Here is a 16,113-nt window from a genome sequence, read left to right on the forward strand (position 1 = left end):
CAAGTTTCATGGAAGGGGTCAGTTGTCTTCTTAACCTAACAATCACCAGAAAGTCTAAGGCAATCTTACAAAGGCAGGGGCGAAATGAGAAAAATAAAGAAGGCAAAGAAAACAAGAAAACGGGATGGTAAAAGGAGATTATAATGAAGATGAATTAACATACACCAAATGGCTGTGTAGAGAACAGAAAGAACACATGGAAAACTAGGGGTGCTCTCTGTTTCTCACAGACATCCACAGTGGCAGTTTTTCTTTTGAACATGTCTTTGGGGCAATTACAAGCCACACATAAAATCAGTTCTATTATTTCATAATTTTACCTGCTACTGATCCAAAATGGTGTTGCCTGGCTTGGCAATGCATCATTTTTTTAGCATTTGGGGACTAGTATTTTGAGGACACCCAACTGTTTGTTATGGATATATTTCTGAAAATTGCACTCCCAATGGCTTCTTCTGCTGAAAGAGGGACTCTAGGATCTTGGGGATAACCTTACAGTCAGAGCCTTCAAATCCCATACATGCAGAAACTAGGAGAGTATAATCAAACCACTAAGGGGATCGGGATAAGAAATACATGGCAATTAGAGATTTCCAACCATGAGTGATGAAACAGGGGCTGAAAACCTACCGGCTGGAGAAGTTGCAGCAGGCATCACTACATCAATGGAATGCTAGACCCAAAGACCTCTAGGTCCCTACAGTCCATACACTGAGGCCCATTCCAGTCTACCTCTAAAGCACAGGTCAGACTTCTTGGCTCTAGGTCCTTCTTGAACCCGCTAGCTTTGGGTGGAACCTTCTTTCCATGGTGCTGGCTCCCAGGCCCACCCTCCAGCCTGCCTGGCAACTCCAGCTCATGGTCCACTTGACTTACTATCCCTGCCAAGTCCCTTACTTTGGCAACCCCACCTTACAACCTTATTTTGTTGTCCCTGGTTTCACCAGTTCTGTCTTTGGTCTAACAGCATCTCCATCATGAAGTTGCCTGGACCTCAGTTCCCCATGGTCAGTGATCTCTAATGGGTTCCCAATCCCAGTGCTTCATAATTTGAAAATAAACAAATCTGTGCAGATCAGTACAAAGTGACAGTCTCTTATCTTTCCTCTCTAATGTGCATTTGACAGAGTCCTTATGGAGATAACATTTTTACTCAAACGAGTCATTCACCAGGTAAAAATATCAGGAATTGGGGTAACAGAGATGGGAAATAATTGCACTCAGGCAAATGGCTCTTGCAATGGGTCAATTCAGTCTAAGAAAATAAAGTTGAAGCTAAGACCTATTTTCTCATGAACTTGACAAGCCTCCTTCTGGAATTTTATTAACTACTTAACTTCTCAGTAAATATGCTGGAAAAGTGGCTGACTCCAGTAGCTTTAAGGCCAAGAAGCAGCTGAAACACTAACAGAATCAGCACATTCAATGCGCTTTGTGCCAGTGGCAGAGAGGGCCCTTTGTAGACCCTTGCGGTCTCACACTGTACTCAAGGGTGGGTTCCCCGTTATAATTCTCCTTTCCCCACACCTCCATCTTTCCTAACTGACTCTGAGCTTTGCTGTTGTTTCAGTGACTCTGTGGTATCTAGACCTCTTGTGCGAAGGGCTGACTCATCTTTTCTGGAAACAGGCAGAGGAGAGATCAAGAAGACTCCTTACCCGGAAGTAAGAAGCCATGGTTTGCCCCTTCATGTTGGTGGTTTCTTCTGGATGCCGTATCACCTCCAGAGTGTCCACCTGGAACATAGGCAGAGGACAGTGGTTTGGGTATAGAGACAGCTTATTTTCTGACATTTCCCAAAATGTGAAAGGCTATTTGGTCAAATACCTGAGGGGCCTTGATGTTTATGATGTACTCATTTAAAGACATCTTAAAGAAAAACAGAATTTACACTGTTCTACCCATGGCAATGACCACACTCTGTGATACACGATATGGTCTCAGTACAAACCCCACCCATGTTCTTTCTGTATTTCTCCACATTCTACTGGGCCCTTATTAAGTTCTCCAATAATGTCATATGAGACCATGCTATTTTTAAAAAGAAAACTGGGTAACAACACCTGAAGCTGGGCAATTACTAAGTGAAGTGAAGTGAAAGTCGCTCAGTCGTGTCTGACTCTTTGCGACCCCCATGGACGATACAGTCCATGGAATTCTCTAGGCCGGAATACTGGAATGGGTAGCCTTTCCCTTCTCCAGGGGATCTTCCCAACCTGGGAAATTTTGGCCTGGAGGTCGCAAAGAGTTGGACACGACTGAGCGGCTTTCACTTTCACTGTAATTACAAAAACACGGACCCAAAGCCCAGGTTGCACCACAAGAGAATTAGTGAAATCCTAACTGCCTTCCTGCTATCAGACTCTGACCCTACAACATCCCTCCTGCTGCCCACAGTTCCCACGTGTTCACCGTGGACCAGAGCTTAGAGTACACCTGTTCCCAAGCATCTGCCCCAAATACCTGGGCTGACTGGAAAGAATTTATGAATGAAAAGCACAGTGGCAAACAACTGCAGGCACCCTGTATTCCCTCATTTTATCTCAATGATAAAATGCCTGCTTCTGCACACACAGAGCTGTTTGGTTTGCACAGCATACGAGCAGCGTTTCAGCACCAGCCTCCCGTCTGCTCGGAACAGGTGGCTGGGGTATGAAGCAGGAACACTTGAACTGGAAGAAGCCGCTGTCAGCACGTGCGTTCCACTCAGTGGACTGCGGTCCAGGCAGCTACCTCCCCGCAGCGTGAGGATGTCTGCAGCCTTGTTCAGCAACAGTGAGAAGAGGCTACTTAGAAGGGACGGGGCCGTGGGAGGTGGCTGAATAACGAGACTTACTCAAGGGGCATTTAGGGAACTGTTTGCAAAACTGAAGAAAACACTTCAACTGGCTTGTATAAAGAAAACAGGTCTGTTTAAGAAGGGGAATAAACATGGAACTAAGTTTTCAAACTAGAAAAGCAACCTAAATAGTGAGCAGGAATCTGAGGGTGTCTCTGAGCAAAGTGCCATGAGCGGGGGCAGTGGAGCTTTCTTTCTCTAGGCTGCAGACTGGATCTGTTCCCAGAGCCGTCGTTTCATCTGGATGTAGCTGAGTGACAGTACAACCGCCTGTAGCTGGTTTTGTTTTTTTAATGAGAAAGGAGGAAATGACAGCTCTGTGTTGGAAAGGAAGGTTGCTCTCACATAGAAAAGAAGAAACACAACTTACCCGCCCTACCTGCATAGGTCCGATGGCGCTACCTGCAGGGACGACACGGAAGGTTCCTTCCCTATCTCACCCTCACTAGGAGGACACAGCTTAGCACTGGTGAAATTCGGAGAAAGCTAATTAGGACTGAAGCAAGAAAGATCTTGGCTATGGTCTGCCTTTGGCCAAACTGTAAATTCTGACAGTTTTCCTAAACATTCTTTCTCCTTACCTGACTTTCATACACACACACAACTTTTGAGAATTTTTCCACTATTTCTTTTTATTCAGAGATCCTCCCTGAAGAACCACAGCTTGCTTTGAACTCTGCTTTTCCTCCCTCATTTCCCTCCCTTTTTATTCAAATTAGCCGGCTAGTGCCAGCCCCCTAGGCTCTAATACACTGTGAAAGGGCAGCTGGGAAACTCATCCATATTTCTCTTATTAGTAGAATTTATCTGTTACCATTCTTCAGAAAATACACCAGACCCTTGGCATTTGAGAATACAACAGTTTAGGGATCAGGAAAATCTTTGATGCATATTAATTCTGCTAAGATATAACTTTAAAGGTGTGATATGTATTGTTTTCAAGATCAATACCCATTCCCTGTAGCAAGTTGGAAAAATACAGAATGAAGCACCAGTTTGCAATCCAAGATACAGGGCTGGAAGTATTATTAACTTCCCAAAGCCTGTGTTATTTAAAAACCACAGCTACGTGCATATACACACACATGAGGTCAGTCAGTTCCCCTTCCTTTATTACCATGTTTAATTCAGTTTTAGTAATCACCCAGCACGACTTTAAGTTCTGCTGTTATACTCACATACAAAGTAACTCTTGGGTAGAAAAAACCTATTCTGCTTTATATAACTTGGAAATGTTAATGCATGTCTATAGTCCACCACCTACATATCTAGTACTATATTTTAAAGAATAAATAATATACTATTGGGGTACCTTCTAATTTTAGAATTTGGAAAGGTCTTGGGTTGGTCAAGGGTCCCTTGGACTGGCAAAGGGTATTTGCATAGTTATGAAGTTCCCCTGTATATGTATATTTGACTATGCCAAAGCCTTTGACTGTGTGGATCACAATAAACTGTGGAAAATTCTGAGAGAGATGGGAATACCAGACCACCTGACCTGCCTCTTGAGAAATCTCTATGCAGGTCAGGAAGCTACAGTTAGAACTGGACATGGAACAACAGACTGGTTCCAAATAGAAAAAGAAGTATGTCAAGGCTGTATATTGTCACCCTGCTTATTTAACTTCTATGCAGAATACATCATGAGAAATGCTGGACTGGAAGAAACACAAGCTGGAATCAAGATTGCTGGGAGAAATATCAATAACCTCAGATATGCAGATGATACCACCCTTATGGCAGAAAGTGAAGAGGAACTATAAAGCCTCTTGATGAAAGTGAAAGAGGAGAGTGAAAAAGTTGGCTTAAAGCTCAACATTCAGAAAATGAAGATCATGGCATCTGGTCCCATCACTTCATGGGAAATAGATGGGGAAACAGTGGAAACGGTGTCAGATTTTATTTTTTTGGGCTCCAAAATCACTGCAGATGGTGACTGCAGCCATGAAATTAAAAGACGCTTACTCCTTGGAAGGAAAGCTATGATCAACCTAGATAGCATATTCAAAAGCAGAGACATTATTTTGCCAACTAAGGTCTGTCTAGTTAAGGCTATGGTTTTTCCAGTAGTCATGCATGGATGTGAGAATTGGACTGTGAAGAAAGCTGAGCCCCGAAGAATTGATGCTTTTGAACTGTGGTATTGGAGAAGACTCTTGAGAGTCCCTTGGACTGCAAGGAGTTCCAACCAGTCCATTCTGAAGGAGATCAGCCCTGGGATTTCTTTGCTACAGCTGAAACTCCAGTACTTTGGCCACCTCATGCGAAGAGTTGACTCATTGGAAAAGACTCTGATGCTGGGAGGGATTGGGGGCAGGAGGAGAAGGGGATGACAGAGGATTAGATGGCTGGATGGCATCACTGACTCGATGGACATGAGTCTGAGTGAACTCCAGGAGTTGGTGATGGACAGGGAGGCCTGGCGTGCTGCGATTCATGGGGCTGCAAAGAGTCAGAGACTACTGAGCGACTGAACTGAACTCTATATGGAGTGGATCTAAAAGAGGGACTTGCGCTTCAGACAAGGGACATACCAGAAGTTGCCTCTCTTGAACTTTTAAAATAGGAGGTCTTTGTCTGCATTGGGCCCTACCATGAACTCTGTGCTGTGCTGTGCGAAGTTGCTTCAGTTGTGTTCAACTCTTTTTGACCCTATGGACTGGCTCCTCTATCCATGGAGTGGGTTCCATGCCTTCCCTCCAGGGGATCTTCCTGAGGGATAGAACCTACATCTCCAGCGGCTCCTGCATTGCAGGCAGATTCTTTACTGCTGAGTCACCAGGGAAGCCCACCATGAACTCTACAGAACTGCAAAAAACTCAAAGCCAAAAGAGATGCAAAGGTTATTGTCTAAATTAAGAGCTTGTCTTTCTGAACTGATTTCGTTAAAGCTAAGTGTTAGTTGTTCAGTCATGTCAACTCTTTTGAACTCCATGGACTGTAGCCCACCAGGCTCCTCTGTCCATAGGATTCTCCAGGCAAGAATACTGGAATGGGTTGCCATTTCCTTCTCCAGGGGATCTTATCTACCTAGGTTTCGAAACTAAGAATCCTGCATTGCAGGCTGATTCTTTACCATCTGAGCTGCCCAGGAAGCCCCCAGTTAATGGTTTTAATTAAAAAAATAAAGTTTCTTAGAAATGATCCAGAAAGTAGATGCTATTGAAGCCATCATCTAGCAAATTGTTCTTTCCAAAGGCGGGGATTTCACAACAACAACAAAGAAGTCTTTTCTGTAGATTCTTATAAATTTTTACCTCAGATAGGAAGAAAAGAGGTTGGGAGAGCTTCCAAGCCTCAGGGGGTTTTTGCTATAGGGCCCAGGGCTTGGAATTGGACACACTTGGTTCAAATTCTGGCTCCTGTGCTTAATAGCTATGTGGACTTTGACTTATCATTTAACTTTCCAAAGTCTGTGTTATTTAAAAACCACTGTCTTGCACATGCATGCACACAGAAAATGTCAGTCAGTTCCCCTTCCTTTATTACCATGTTTGATTTGGTTTTAGTTTAGTAATCCATGGGGTTGCAAAGAGTCGGACATGACTTAGCAACTGAACAACATAATCAATATTAAGGATGCTGGGTTTTTATTTCATGGAATAAGGTGAGTGCTGAGCGACTTCACTTTCAATTTTCACTCTCATGCACTGGGGAAGGAAATGGCAACCCACTCCAGTGTTCTTGCCTGGAGAATCCCAGGGACGGGTGAGCCTGGTGGGCTGCCGTCTATGGAGTCGCACAGAGTTGGACACGACTGAAGTGACTTAGCAGCAATGTAAGTACTAGCTCCCATGCAACACAGCAAGGAAATCTTTTTATTTATTGGCAGAGAAAACACTTCCAATGAAACCAATTTCAAAATGATCAGTATAACCAATATTCTGGATAAAAACATCATCTGTCTAACCCAGTATACCCTTCTTCTACACCACCAATTGATAACCATATAAGCCAACTGGAGCTAATCAAGCTTGCTTTGTCCAGAAAGCCCGCATGACAAATGTCCTGCCCAATTCCTTGTGAGTAGTGCTAGTTAGCCTTCAAAGTAGTCATGAATAAGCTTTACAGTTTGTGGTACAGACTCCAGGCCCATAGGAAATGAGCAAGCTTCCGTATACATATGGACTACACACATGGAATTTTAGATGGTTATCAAAACATGAGTAATAAAACATTTATTGTTTCCAATGTGAAATCACTATACTAAACACTTTGCCTACATTATGTCAACGAATTCTCAAAAGGACACTATGAGGTAAACATCATTGTTACTACTATTCTACATATAAGGAAGTTAACGCTCAAAGATTTTAGGTAAATTTCCCAGAGTCTTGCAGCCAGTAACTGGCCATGCCTAAGTCTGAACCCAGTTCTGATTCCAAAACCTACTCCTTAAACATAATATAATGCCTTTATATGTGATTTGTTATAAGTTATAAAAATAAGTCTGAAAGCACAGTATTATTAAAAAGATTTGCCTCATCTGTCAACTAAATTTACTCTAGGATAAAGACATAGCTTCCAAAAAGCCTCGAAAACCATCTACATCTCAGTAATAAATGAAAAACTGGAGGAATTTTTTCCTTTGGTCTCAGTAAGTACCTACTATTTGCATCTCCAAACCTCTGAAGTGTTTATATTTAGCCTACTGACAAAGCCTTTGGTCAAAAATTTTTATTGCTATCAAGTGATGCATCCATCTCTTAAGGAAAAAGCCCCTACGGTATCACTCCCCTCAAAAGTCTCCATGGCACTGAATGAGGAAGCAAGGCTGGTGCTGACACCAGCCCAGTGTGGGGGTGCTAATGTGGTGGAGGCTAGCTTCCTGTGGGGCCACCTCTTCTACTTTTTCTTGGATAAGGCAGAGAGGAATTGGTGGAGCTTTGTATTGCTGTTGTTACCCTCATATTTTCTGATGCCTTAATTAGAATTTTCAACTCATCTTCTCTCCAAGGGAAAATAAATCTCTAGTCATCTTCGTCTCACATATATATATATATAGTAGTGATGTAAATACACACCACACACTAGAGGGCACACTTTTCACATAGGCAGTGTAGGGAAGGAGATAACAATGTGTGGATAGGGAGTGTGGAAGGCAGAGGAATAGGTCCTAGCAGAATCCAGAGGTCAAAACATCAAACTGAGCAAAGGAGGGGAATATGGGCTGATATCGAATAGTACACAGGAGACTCTCATGGTTTTTTTGGGGTCATGATCCTTTTTAGAAGGAGTCTCATTTCAGTCGCTCAGTCATGGCCGACTCTTTGCGACCCCATGGACTGCAGCACGCCAGGCCTCCCTGTCCATCCCCAACTCCTGGAGTTTACTCAAACTCATGTCCATTGAGTCGGTGATGCCATCCAACCATCTCATCCTCTGTCATCCCCTTCTCCTCTCACCTTCCATCTTTCCCAGCATCAGGGTCTTTTACAATGGGTCAGTTCTTCACATCAGGCTGCCAAAGTATTGGAGAAGGAGTCTTTGGAAGCCAACAACTCCAAAAAAAACCCACACATATGGTTGATCCTCATTATTTGTGGACCTATATTGGTGAATTTGCCTACTTGCTGAAATGTATTTTTAATCTCCAAATCAATCAATGCTCACATGCTTTCATGGTCCCTTACAGACACGCAGAGAGGTGGAAACTGATACCCGAATGTGCATGCTCCCAGCTGAGGTTGAACAAAGTGACACTCTCTCTGCCTTCCTGTTCCAGCTCTCACACCATAAGCAAGTATCTTTTTCAAGGTGTACATAAGTGCCATAATTTCTCCTTTTTTTGTGCTTTTGACTGGTGATTATACTGTTCAAAATAGCACCTAATCACAGTACTGAAGTCCTGTTGAGAGTTCCTAAGTGTAAGAAGGCAATGATGCGCCTGTTGGAACATATTTGTGTGTTTGTTTAGCTTCACTCAGGCATGAGTCACAGTGCTGGTGGCCTTGAGTTCAATGACACAAATACTGTATTTGAAATAATGTTTATACAAAGAAATACGGCATATAGTTAATTATTTGTAAGAAGTATCTACAGTGGACCCTTCAGCCACAGAGGTTTGAACTACATAGATCCACTTACATCCAGATTTTTTTCAGTAGTAAATACAGCACTACTACCCAATCCATGGTTTACTGAATCTGCATCAGTAGGACTATGGATACAGAGAACCCACTATAAAGTTATTGGTGGGTTTTTGACTGTATGGAGGGTTGGTGTCCCTAACCTCCATGTTCTTCAAGGGTCACCTGTATTAAATATAATGTTTTTAAAGAGAAACACATACAATACAGGTTATATATTAATCAATTGACAACAGTATTGTGACCAGAGGCTTGCAGGAGCCTAACCATGCATTTCTTCTAGGAGCAATGCTTCAAGATTTGCTGACTCAGCATTCACAGAATCCTCATAGAACATAACTTTTGTGAATAATGAGAATCAAGTGCATTGAACACAAACAACATTTACATATAATATCTAGAGACTCTCAGAACCACCGAAACCCCTCTGTAAACCTGACCTAGGGTCCCACATAACTCATGTTAAATAGCCCTAATATCCTGCCACAAACGCACATGGTTGATAAGTAGAATATTCTATAGGATTGTGCTAACAATGTGGATGTAAGAATTACTGTTAACAAAGATGATCTGAATCCTTACTATGTGCAGATCTTTTATTCTAAGAGGAAGTGAGTATAGATATGTATGTCTCTATCAATTTGGGGGTAATATTCATGTATTATATGTGGTTATATTGATTATTCTTTATTAAATGAATCATTTAATATTCAGTATAAACAAAGGGTAAGAAAATTCAGAGACATGACCTGTTTATTATCCCCTCACCTTTCAGATCATTATTTCTTGGTGCTAGCATACACAATGAATATTAAGGAGCCATTCCTTGAGATTTGGGCTAAACATTAGCAGGAAGAATGGAACAGTTACAAATATCTTACAGCAGGATATTTAGCAACTTGTCTAACACCCTCTTTGCATGGATAAGTGCATCACTCATTTTTCAGAGAGCAAAGCAGAGTAATAGAAGGGGGTTTGGTTTCTTTCCTCCCTGCTGACTCCTTTTATTATCCTCCTCTGTACGTTGGTGATAACTTCAAGAAAAAGTGGCATGTGTGCACTTCTTCCTGTGGATGTGGATGTGCATGTGAGCTAAGTTGCTTTAGTTGTGTTCAACTCTGCAACACCATGGATCGAAGCCCACCAGGCTCCTCTCTCCATGGGATTCTCCAGGCAAGAAGACTGGAGTGGGTTGCCATGCCCTCCTCCAGGGGATCTTCCTGACCCAGGGATTGAACCTGCTTTCCTTACATCTCCTGCACTGGGAGGTGGGTTCTCTTCCACTAGCATCACCTGGGAAGCCCTTGTGTCTTCCCAGATGGACTTCTTCCCAAGTGTCATTGTTCTATAAACTTTAGCAGTAGTTCTGAGAATCAGGTAAAGGGGTCTGCATATGCCATGTGGCATGAGGATTATTTTGAACTGAAGACATATTAGTAACAAGAGTTGCAAGAAGAAGCTTTTCTGAACTCCCCTTATCTGCCTAAAAGCAAAGCCTCCAAAAATAATTCAACTGTCATAAATCCCTTCCCTGGGAGCTTTGCAATCAGAGAAGATTGATTCCCATCACCAGAGATGAGAAGTCAGCACTGGGATAAGAAATTGCCCAAATAGATACTGTCATATAAAACTGTTATACTTCTCATTTATTTTCCTAAAGGACCATTTATTTTTCCCTAAAGTCACTGATTGTCCCAGAAGTGTCCTTCTTTCTCTCTTCATCTCCTATTAAGATGGTATAGAAACCCCAAAATCTAACTGGCCCTTAGAGTCACTTTTTTGATGAACTTCTGTATGTATATGATTAAAACATGGGTTTTTTTTGTCTTGCTAATCTGTCAGTTCAAGTTGAATTCAGTCATCAAACACTGAACTTAAGAGGGTAGAGGAAAAAAATTTTTCCCCTGACACAGGATTGTAAAGGATTCCATGATGATGCTTCAAATCTCTTAACCCCAAATTCCTAAATGCCTCAGTCTCTATTCTAGACTTCCCAGGTAGTGGGTCAGATAAAGGAAACAAATACTGCCCACCTAGGATGATCCCTAGGGTGGGAATGTCTTGTAGTCCACAGTATTTTGGGTACAAACCTACTACTCACCTTGAGTCTCCCAGAACTGAAATGTGGAGGCAAAGATCTTGAGGCTGCTGTTATCCTGGCTCTTGTCTGGGCCAAGTTACCTGTGCAAAGAAGACAAAAAATTAAGGCAAAGGAAAAGTTAAAGAATAGTATGATAAGTAATTTTTCCCTTTGAGTCCCTGTATTTTTCAGAATGTTCTAAATGATGTGCCCTGAACTTGAAACATTTGGAAAAATTTTGAAACTCAATGATATAAATTATAAGTAAAATATAATATTTATAAGCTATCATTTATAATATAAATTAAATTTATATTAGTTTAAAAAGCAAATAAGAAAGCACAAAGTCTCACATTCACTTAACAAACTAGTGCTAAGTCACTCAGTCGTGTCTGATTCTTTTCGACCCATGGACTGTAGACTGCTTGGTTCCTCTGTCCATGGGATTCTCCAGGTAGGAATATCGGAGTGGGTTGCCATGGCCTCCTCCAGGGGATCTTCCCAACCCAGGGATCAAACTAGAGATTGAAGGGAATTACTATAACATAAGAGAACCATATATGAAAATCCTATAACTCATGTACTCAACAGTGAAAAACTGGAAGTTTTTCCTCTAAGATTAGGAACAAGACAAGAATGTCCGCTCTCACCACTTCTATTCAACACAATACTGGCAGCCCTAGCTAGGTCAGTTAGGCAAGAAATGGAAATTAAAGGCATCCAAATTGCAAAGTAAGAAGTACAATTATCTCCATTCACAGATGACATCACCTTACATATGTGAAGGTGAAAGTGAAAGTGAAGTCACTCAGTCGTGTCCGACTCTTTGTGACCCCGTGGACTGTAGCCTACCAAGCTCCTCTGTCTATGGGATTCTCCAGGCAAGAATACTGGAGTGGGTTGCCATTTCCTTCTCCAGGGGATCTTCCTGACACAGGGATCGAACCCGGGTTCCCAGCATTGGAGGCAGACACTTTAACCTCTGAGCCACCAGTCATTTACACGCACTAGCAAATGATTTCAAAGTTGTAGGATATACAATCAACATACAAAAAAATCATTATATACACTAACAATGAAAATCTGAAAAGGGAGTTAAGAAAACAGTTCCATTTACAATAGCATCAATAAGAATAAAAATAATTAGGAGTAAACTTAACCAAGGAGGTGAAAATTTATACACTGAAAACTATACAACACTCCTGAAAGAAACCAACAAAGGCACAAATAAATGGAAAGCTATTCCATTGTGAGGGAGAAAAAAATATACTTTTTCCTCTACCTGTTAGGGGAAGCACACTGATTGAAACCGCCCACCCTGGCCAGGCACCATAGTAACCATTTGCATAAGCTGTTTTATCACAGGAGGTCCTGGTAAGGAACAGAGAACTAATAAGCCTCTACCAACCAGAAAAGTTTGAGAAAGGTCAAAAGGAGACACCACCTGTTCGCCCACCTCCCAGAATCCTTCTCTCTGCCATCCATCTTGGCTGCACAAGGCGTGCACCACCAGGAAGAACTCTGAGTCAAAATGATTGGCTAAGGACAACCCAGAGACTAACCCCATCACCATAAAACCCGAGACTGCAAGCCATGTGGCAGAGCTCTTCTCCTGGCTTCCCTTACCCTACTGCTCTCCACCCCGGTGCCCTTTCCCAATAAAATCTCTTGCTTTGTCAGCAGATGTGTCTCCTCGGACAATTCCTTTCTGAGTATTAGACAAGAGCCCAGTTTCGGGCCCTGGAAGGGGTCCCTTTTCCTACAACATACCCACCTTAGGTTCATTGGCTGGGGCCCTGCAAATTAGACTGACAGAGGATAGAGCAACAAAAGAAAAACAATCAGAAGTTTACTAATGCATGCATTGCAAATATATATAGGATTATTCAGTGATGAGTAATTCAAAGGGGTGGTTAGAACTTGGACTTATAACACAAGAACAATAAATTGATAAAGAAGGGAAAGACAAAGGAAAAGAACTTTGAGTTCCAGGGGTGGGAAATTACGGTAAGGGTAGATACATAAGGAAGGGCTTCCCTGGTGGCTCAGTGGTAAAGAACCCACCTGCCAATGCAGGAGATGTGGGTTCTTTCTTTGGGTCAAGACGATACTCTAGAGAAGGAAATGGCAACTCACTCCATTCTTGCCTGGAAAATCCCATGGATTTTCCACGGACTGTGGTGGGCTACAGTCCACCACAACAACAAATATATAAACAACAAATATATAGGGAAGCTATTATAAGATAAGGGCTAATTTATTATATAGATTCCTCTAGTGCTGTCTCTGAGTTGATAGGGTCTAGAGTTGTCTCTGGTGATTAACTTCTGCCTTTTTTGGTAGAGAGGAGAGGGGGCACATTTTTACAAATTTATGCCCTGCTTTTGGGCAAATGCAGGGAAGGCAGAGAACTTTTCTTATATCTGCTCCTTTTCAATTGCTTTCAGCTTAAAATAATCCTTATGCCAAACTGGCATATTTTGGGGTGACATATTCTGTTACCCTGCATTGTGTTCATGAATTAGAAGGCTTGAGTGAGTGAGTGAGTGAAGTTGCTCAGTCGTGTCCGATTCTTTGCAACCCCGTGGACTGTAACCTACCAGGCTCCTCCGTCCATGGGATTTTCCAGGCAAGAATACTGGAGTGGGTTGCCATTTCCTTCTCCAGGGGATCTTCCCAACCTAGGGATTGAACCCGGGTCTCTCGCCTTGCAGGCAAACGCTTTAACCTCTGAGCCACCAGGAAAGCCCTTAGAAGGCTTAATATTGTTAAAATGTCCACACCACCCAAAGAGATCTACAAATTCAGTGCAATCCCCATCAAAATCTCAATGACAGTTTTGGACAAATAGAAAAAATCCTAAAATTCATATGGAACCCCAAAGGACTCCAAAACAATCTTCAGAAGGAAAAGAAAAAACTGAAGGCCTTATATGTCCTAATTTCAAAATACATTACAAAGCTATAGTAGTTGAAATAATCTGGCAAAACAATACTGACATGAAGATAAGCATATAGACCAGTGGAACAGAACAGATAGCCCAGAAATAGACCCATGCACATATAGTCAAATAATCTTTGATATGGGTATTAAGACTACACAATGGGGAAAGGATTATCTCTTCAACAAATGGTGCTGTGAATACTGGGCATTTACATGCAAAAGAATGAAACTGAAACCCTATATTATACCATACTTGAAGATCAACTCATAATAAAGACTTAAATGTAAGACCAGAAACTATATAAGGATAAGGGGAAAGCTTCATAACATTGGTCTTGACAATTATTTCTCAGGTAAGACCCCAAAAGCACCAGCAACAAAAGCAAAAATAGACAACTGGGCCTGTACATCAACAGGGGGAAAAAGATGGGAGAAAACCATCTATCTCGTAAGAGGTCAGTTTCCAAAATATATAAAGAACTCCTACAACTCAACTCTTTGTGACCCCATGGACTATATAGTCCATGGAATTCTCTAGGCCAGAATACTGGAGTGGGCAGCCTTTCCCTTCGCCAGGGGATCTTCCCAACCCAGGGATCAAACCCAGGTGTCCCACATTGCAGGCAGATTCTTTACAAGATGAGCCACAAGGGAAGCCCTACAACTCAGCAGCAAAAAATAAAATAAGCTGATTTTTTAAGTGGGCAAAGAACTTGAATATACATGCCTGCAAAGATGATATACAAATGGCCTGAAGGTATATGAAAAGATTCTTAGTATCACTAACAGGGTAATGTAAATCAAAGCCACAATGAGATAACACCTAATACTTGTTTGAGTGGAGATTATAAATGAAGAGGAATAAAATATCTCCCTTTGGCATACTGATTATTTTAAGTTGTTATTTTTGAGAAACATAGACACACATGAGGCTCTGAAAACTGAGCTGAAATTACCCTTTTGTAAGAAAACTTTACAAGAGGAATGAATCTCCATACGTAAAGGTGTCTCCCTCTCTCTACCAGAAAGAGGATGACTACATAATTTTCAGGGCTGTTATGGGCACTAGATGAAATAATTCATGAAAAGCATTATCAACCCAGCTCTGGTACAAGGAAAGTGCTCACTTCGTGTTACGAACATTGATGATGATGATTTGCTATGAACAGTTCACACCGTCTCAGTAGAGGGCAAGAGAACAGGGACTTTCACTAATTTGCTACTGTGAACTCTGGTTTGTAAAAAAAAAAATTAATGAAAGATGAGAAAAAAATGATACGGCAACTCCACTTTGAACGTCCATCTCTTGGCCTCTCTGATTTCTACTGCTTTTTGCCTTTGAAGGGTCTGAGTGTCCTGCTGGAACTCTCCTCTCCCTTCCTCTCCACCTACCCTTCATCTCCTCTCTCATCCTTAGCCACCCAAACTAAGAGATCTGTTTCACCTAAAATGTCATTTGATTCTGTAGCAAAATAAAAAGTTGTCAGTGGAAGGAAAAGCTGCAGTTTGTGCATTTGCAAGACACTAAAGATTTCAAAGTTTTTAGCAAGTCTAGCACAAAGATGTCCAAATGTTTTCTCTGGCGATATCTTCAGAGGCTAAACTGTGATTAATAGCCCAGAAAGAATCCTTTGAAGCAGGATTGGTGACATCAAAGTCGTAATCCAGGGGTGGCAGGAGCTTTATAATGAGTGGGAAGCATTTTAACACATTTCAAAGGATTTACAGCATGAATAAACAATAGACCTCAGCAGATGTGCCACACACACCTTTCAGAAACATAACCTATAAGAAGTTTCCATTTTAATTTAAATGTAAATACAGTGTTCACACTTCTTTCAAATGTTAAGCATCCTCAGTGCTTCACCCCCCAGACAGTCTCTTTGGCTAAGGATGCCTCTCTGCTCCCGAGCACCCTCCTGTGACTCACTGACATATCGGAGCGGGAAAAAACGGAAGTCAGAGGCATTGGATGGAATTTATATCCTATGTGGGAACTGGGTTAGGAAAGAATCTAAAATGGAGCTTGCAATGATCCGAGATAATTTCTCTGCTTCCAACTTAAAGGGAAAGAGACAAGTGGTCTGAAGACAGGGCTAAAACTTTTAAAAGATAGCAATTTCCTGCCTGCTTCGGAGGATTTTCAGCTCTTGGAAAGCAAC

The 16,113-nt window shown here is 41.8% G+C and overlaps 1 protein-coding gene across 1 annotated transcript in view; it reads right to left on the reverse strand.

The window, feature by feature from the left end:
* The window catches only part of MYO3B (myosin IIIB), a 427,435-nt gene that overhangs the window by 172,465 nt on the left and 238,857 nt on the right, over positions 1–16,113 (reverse strand). The window contains 2 exon segments of the mRNA XM_052652976.1: positions 1,659–1,736; positions 11,030–11,109. Coding sequence (XP_052508936.1) covers positions 1,659–1,736; positions 11,030–11,109 — 158 coding nt within the window.

The sequence above is a fragment of the Budorcas taxicolor genome, chromosome 2 (assembly GCF_023091745.1).
Source record: "Budorcas taxicolor isolate Tak-1 chromosome 2, Takin1.1, whole genome shotgun sequence".
NCBI classification, from domain to species: Eukaryota; Metazoa; Chordata; class Mammalia; order Artiodactyla; family Bovidae; genus Budorcas; species Budorcas taxicolor.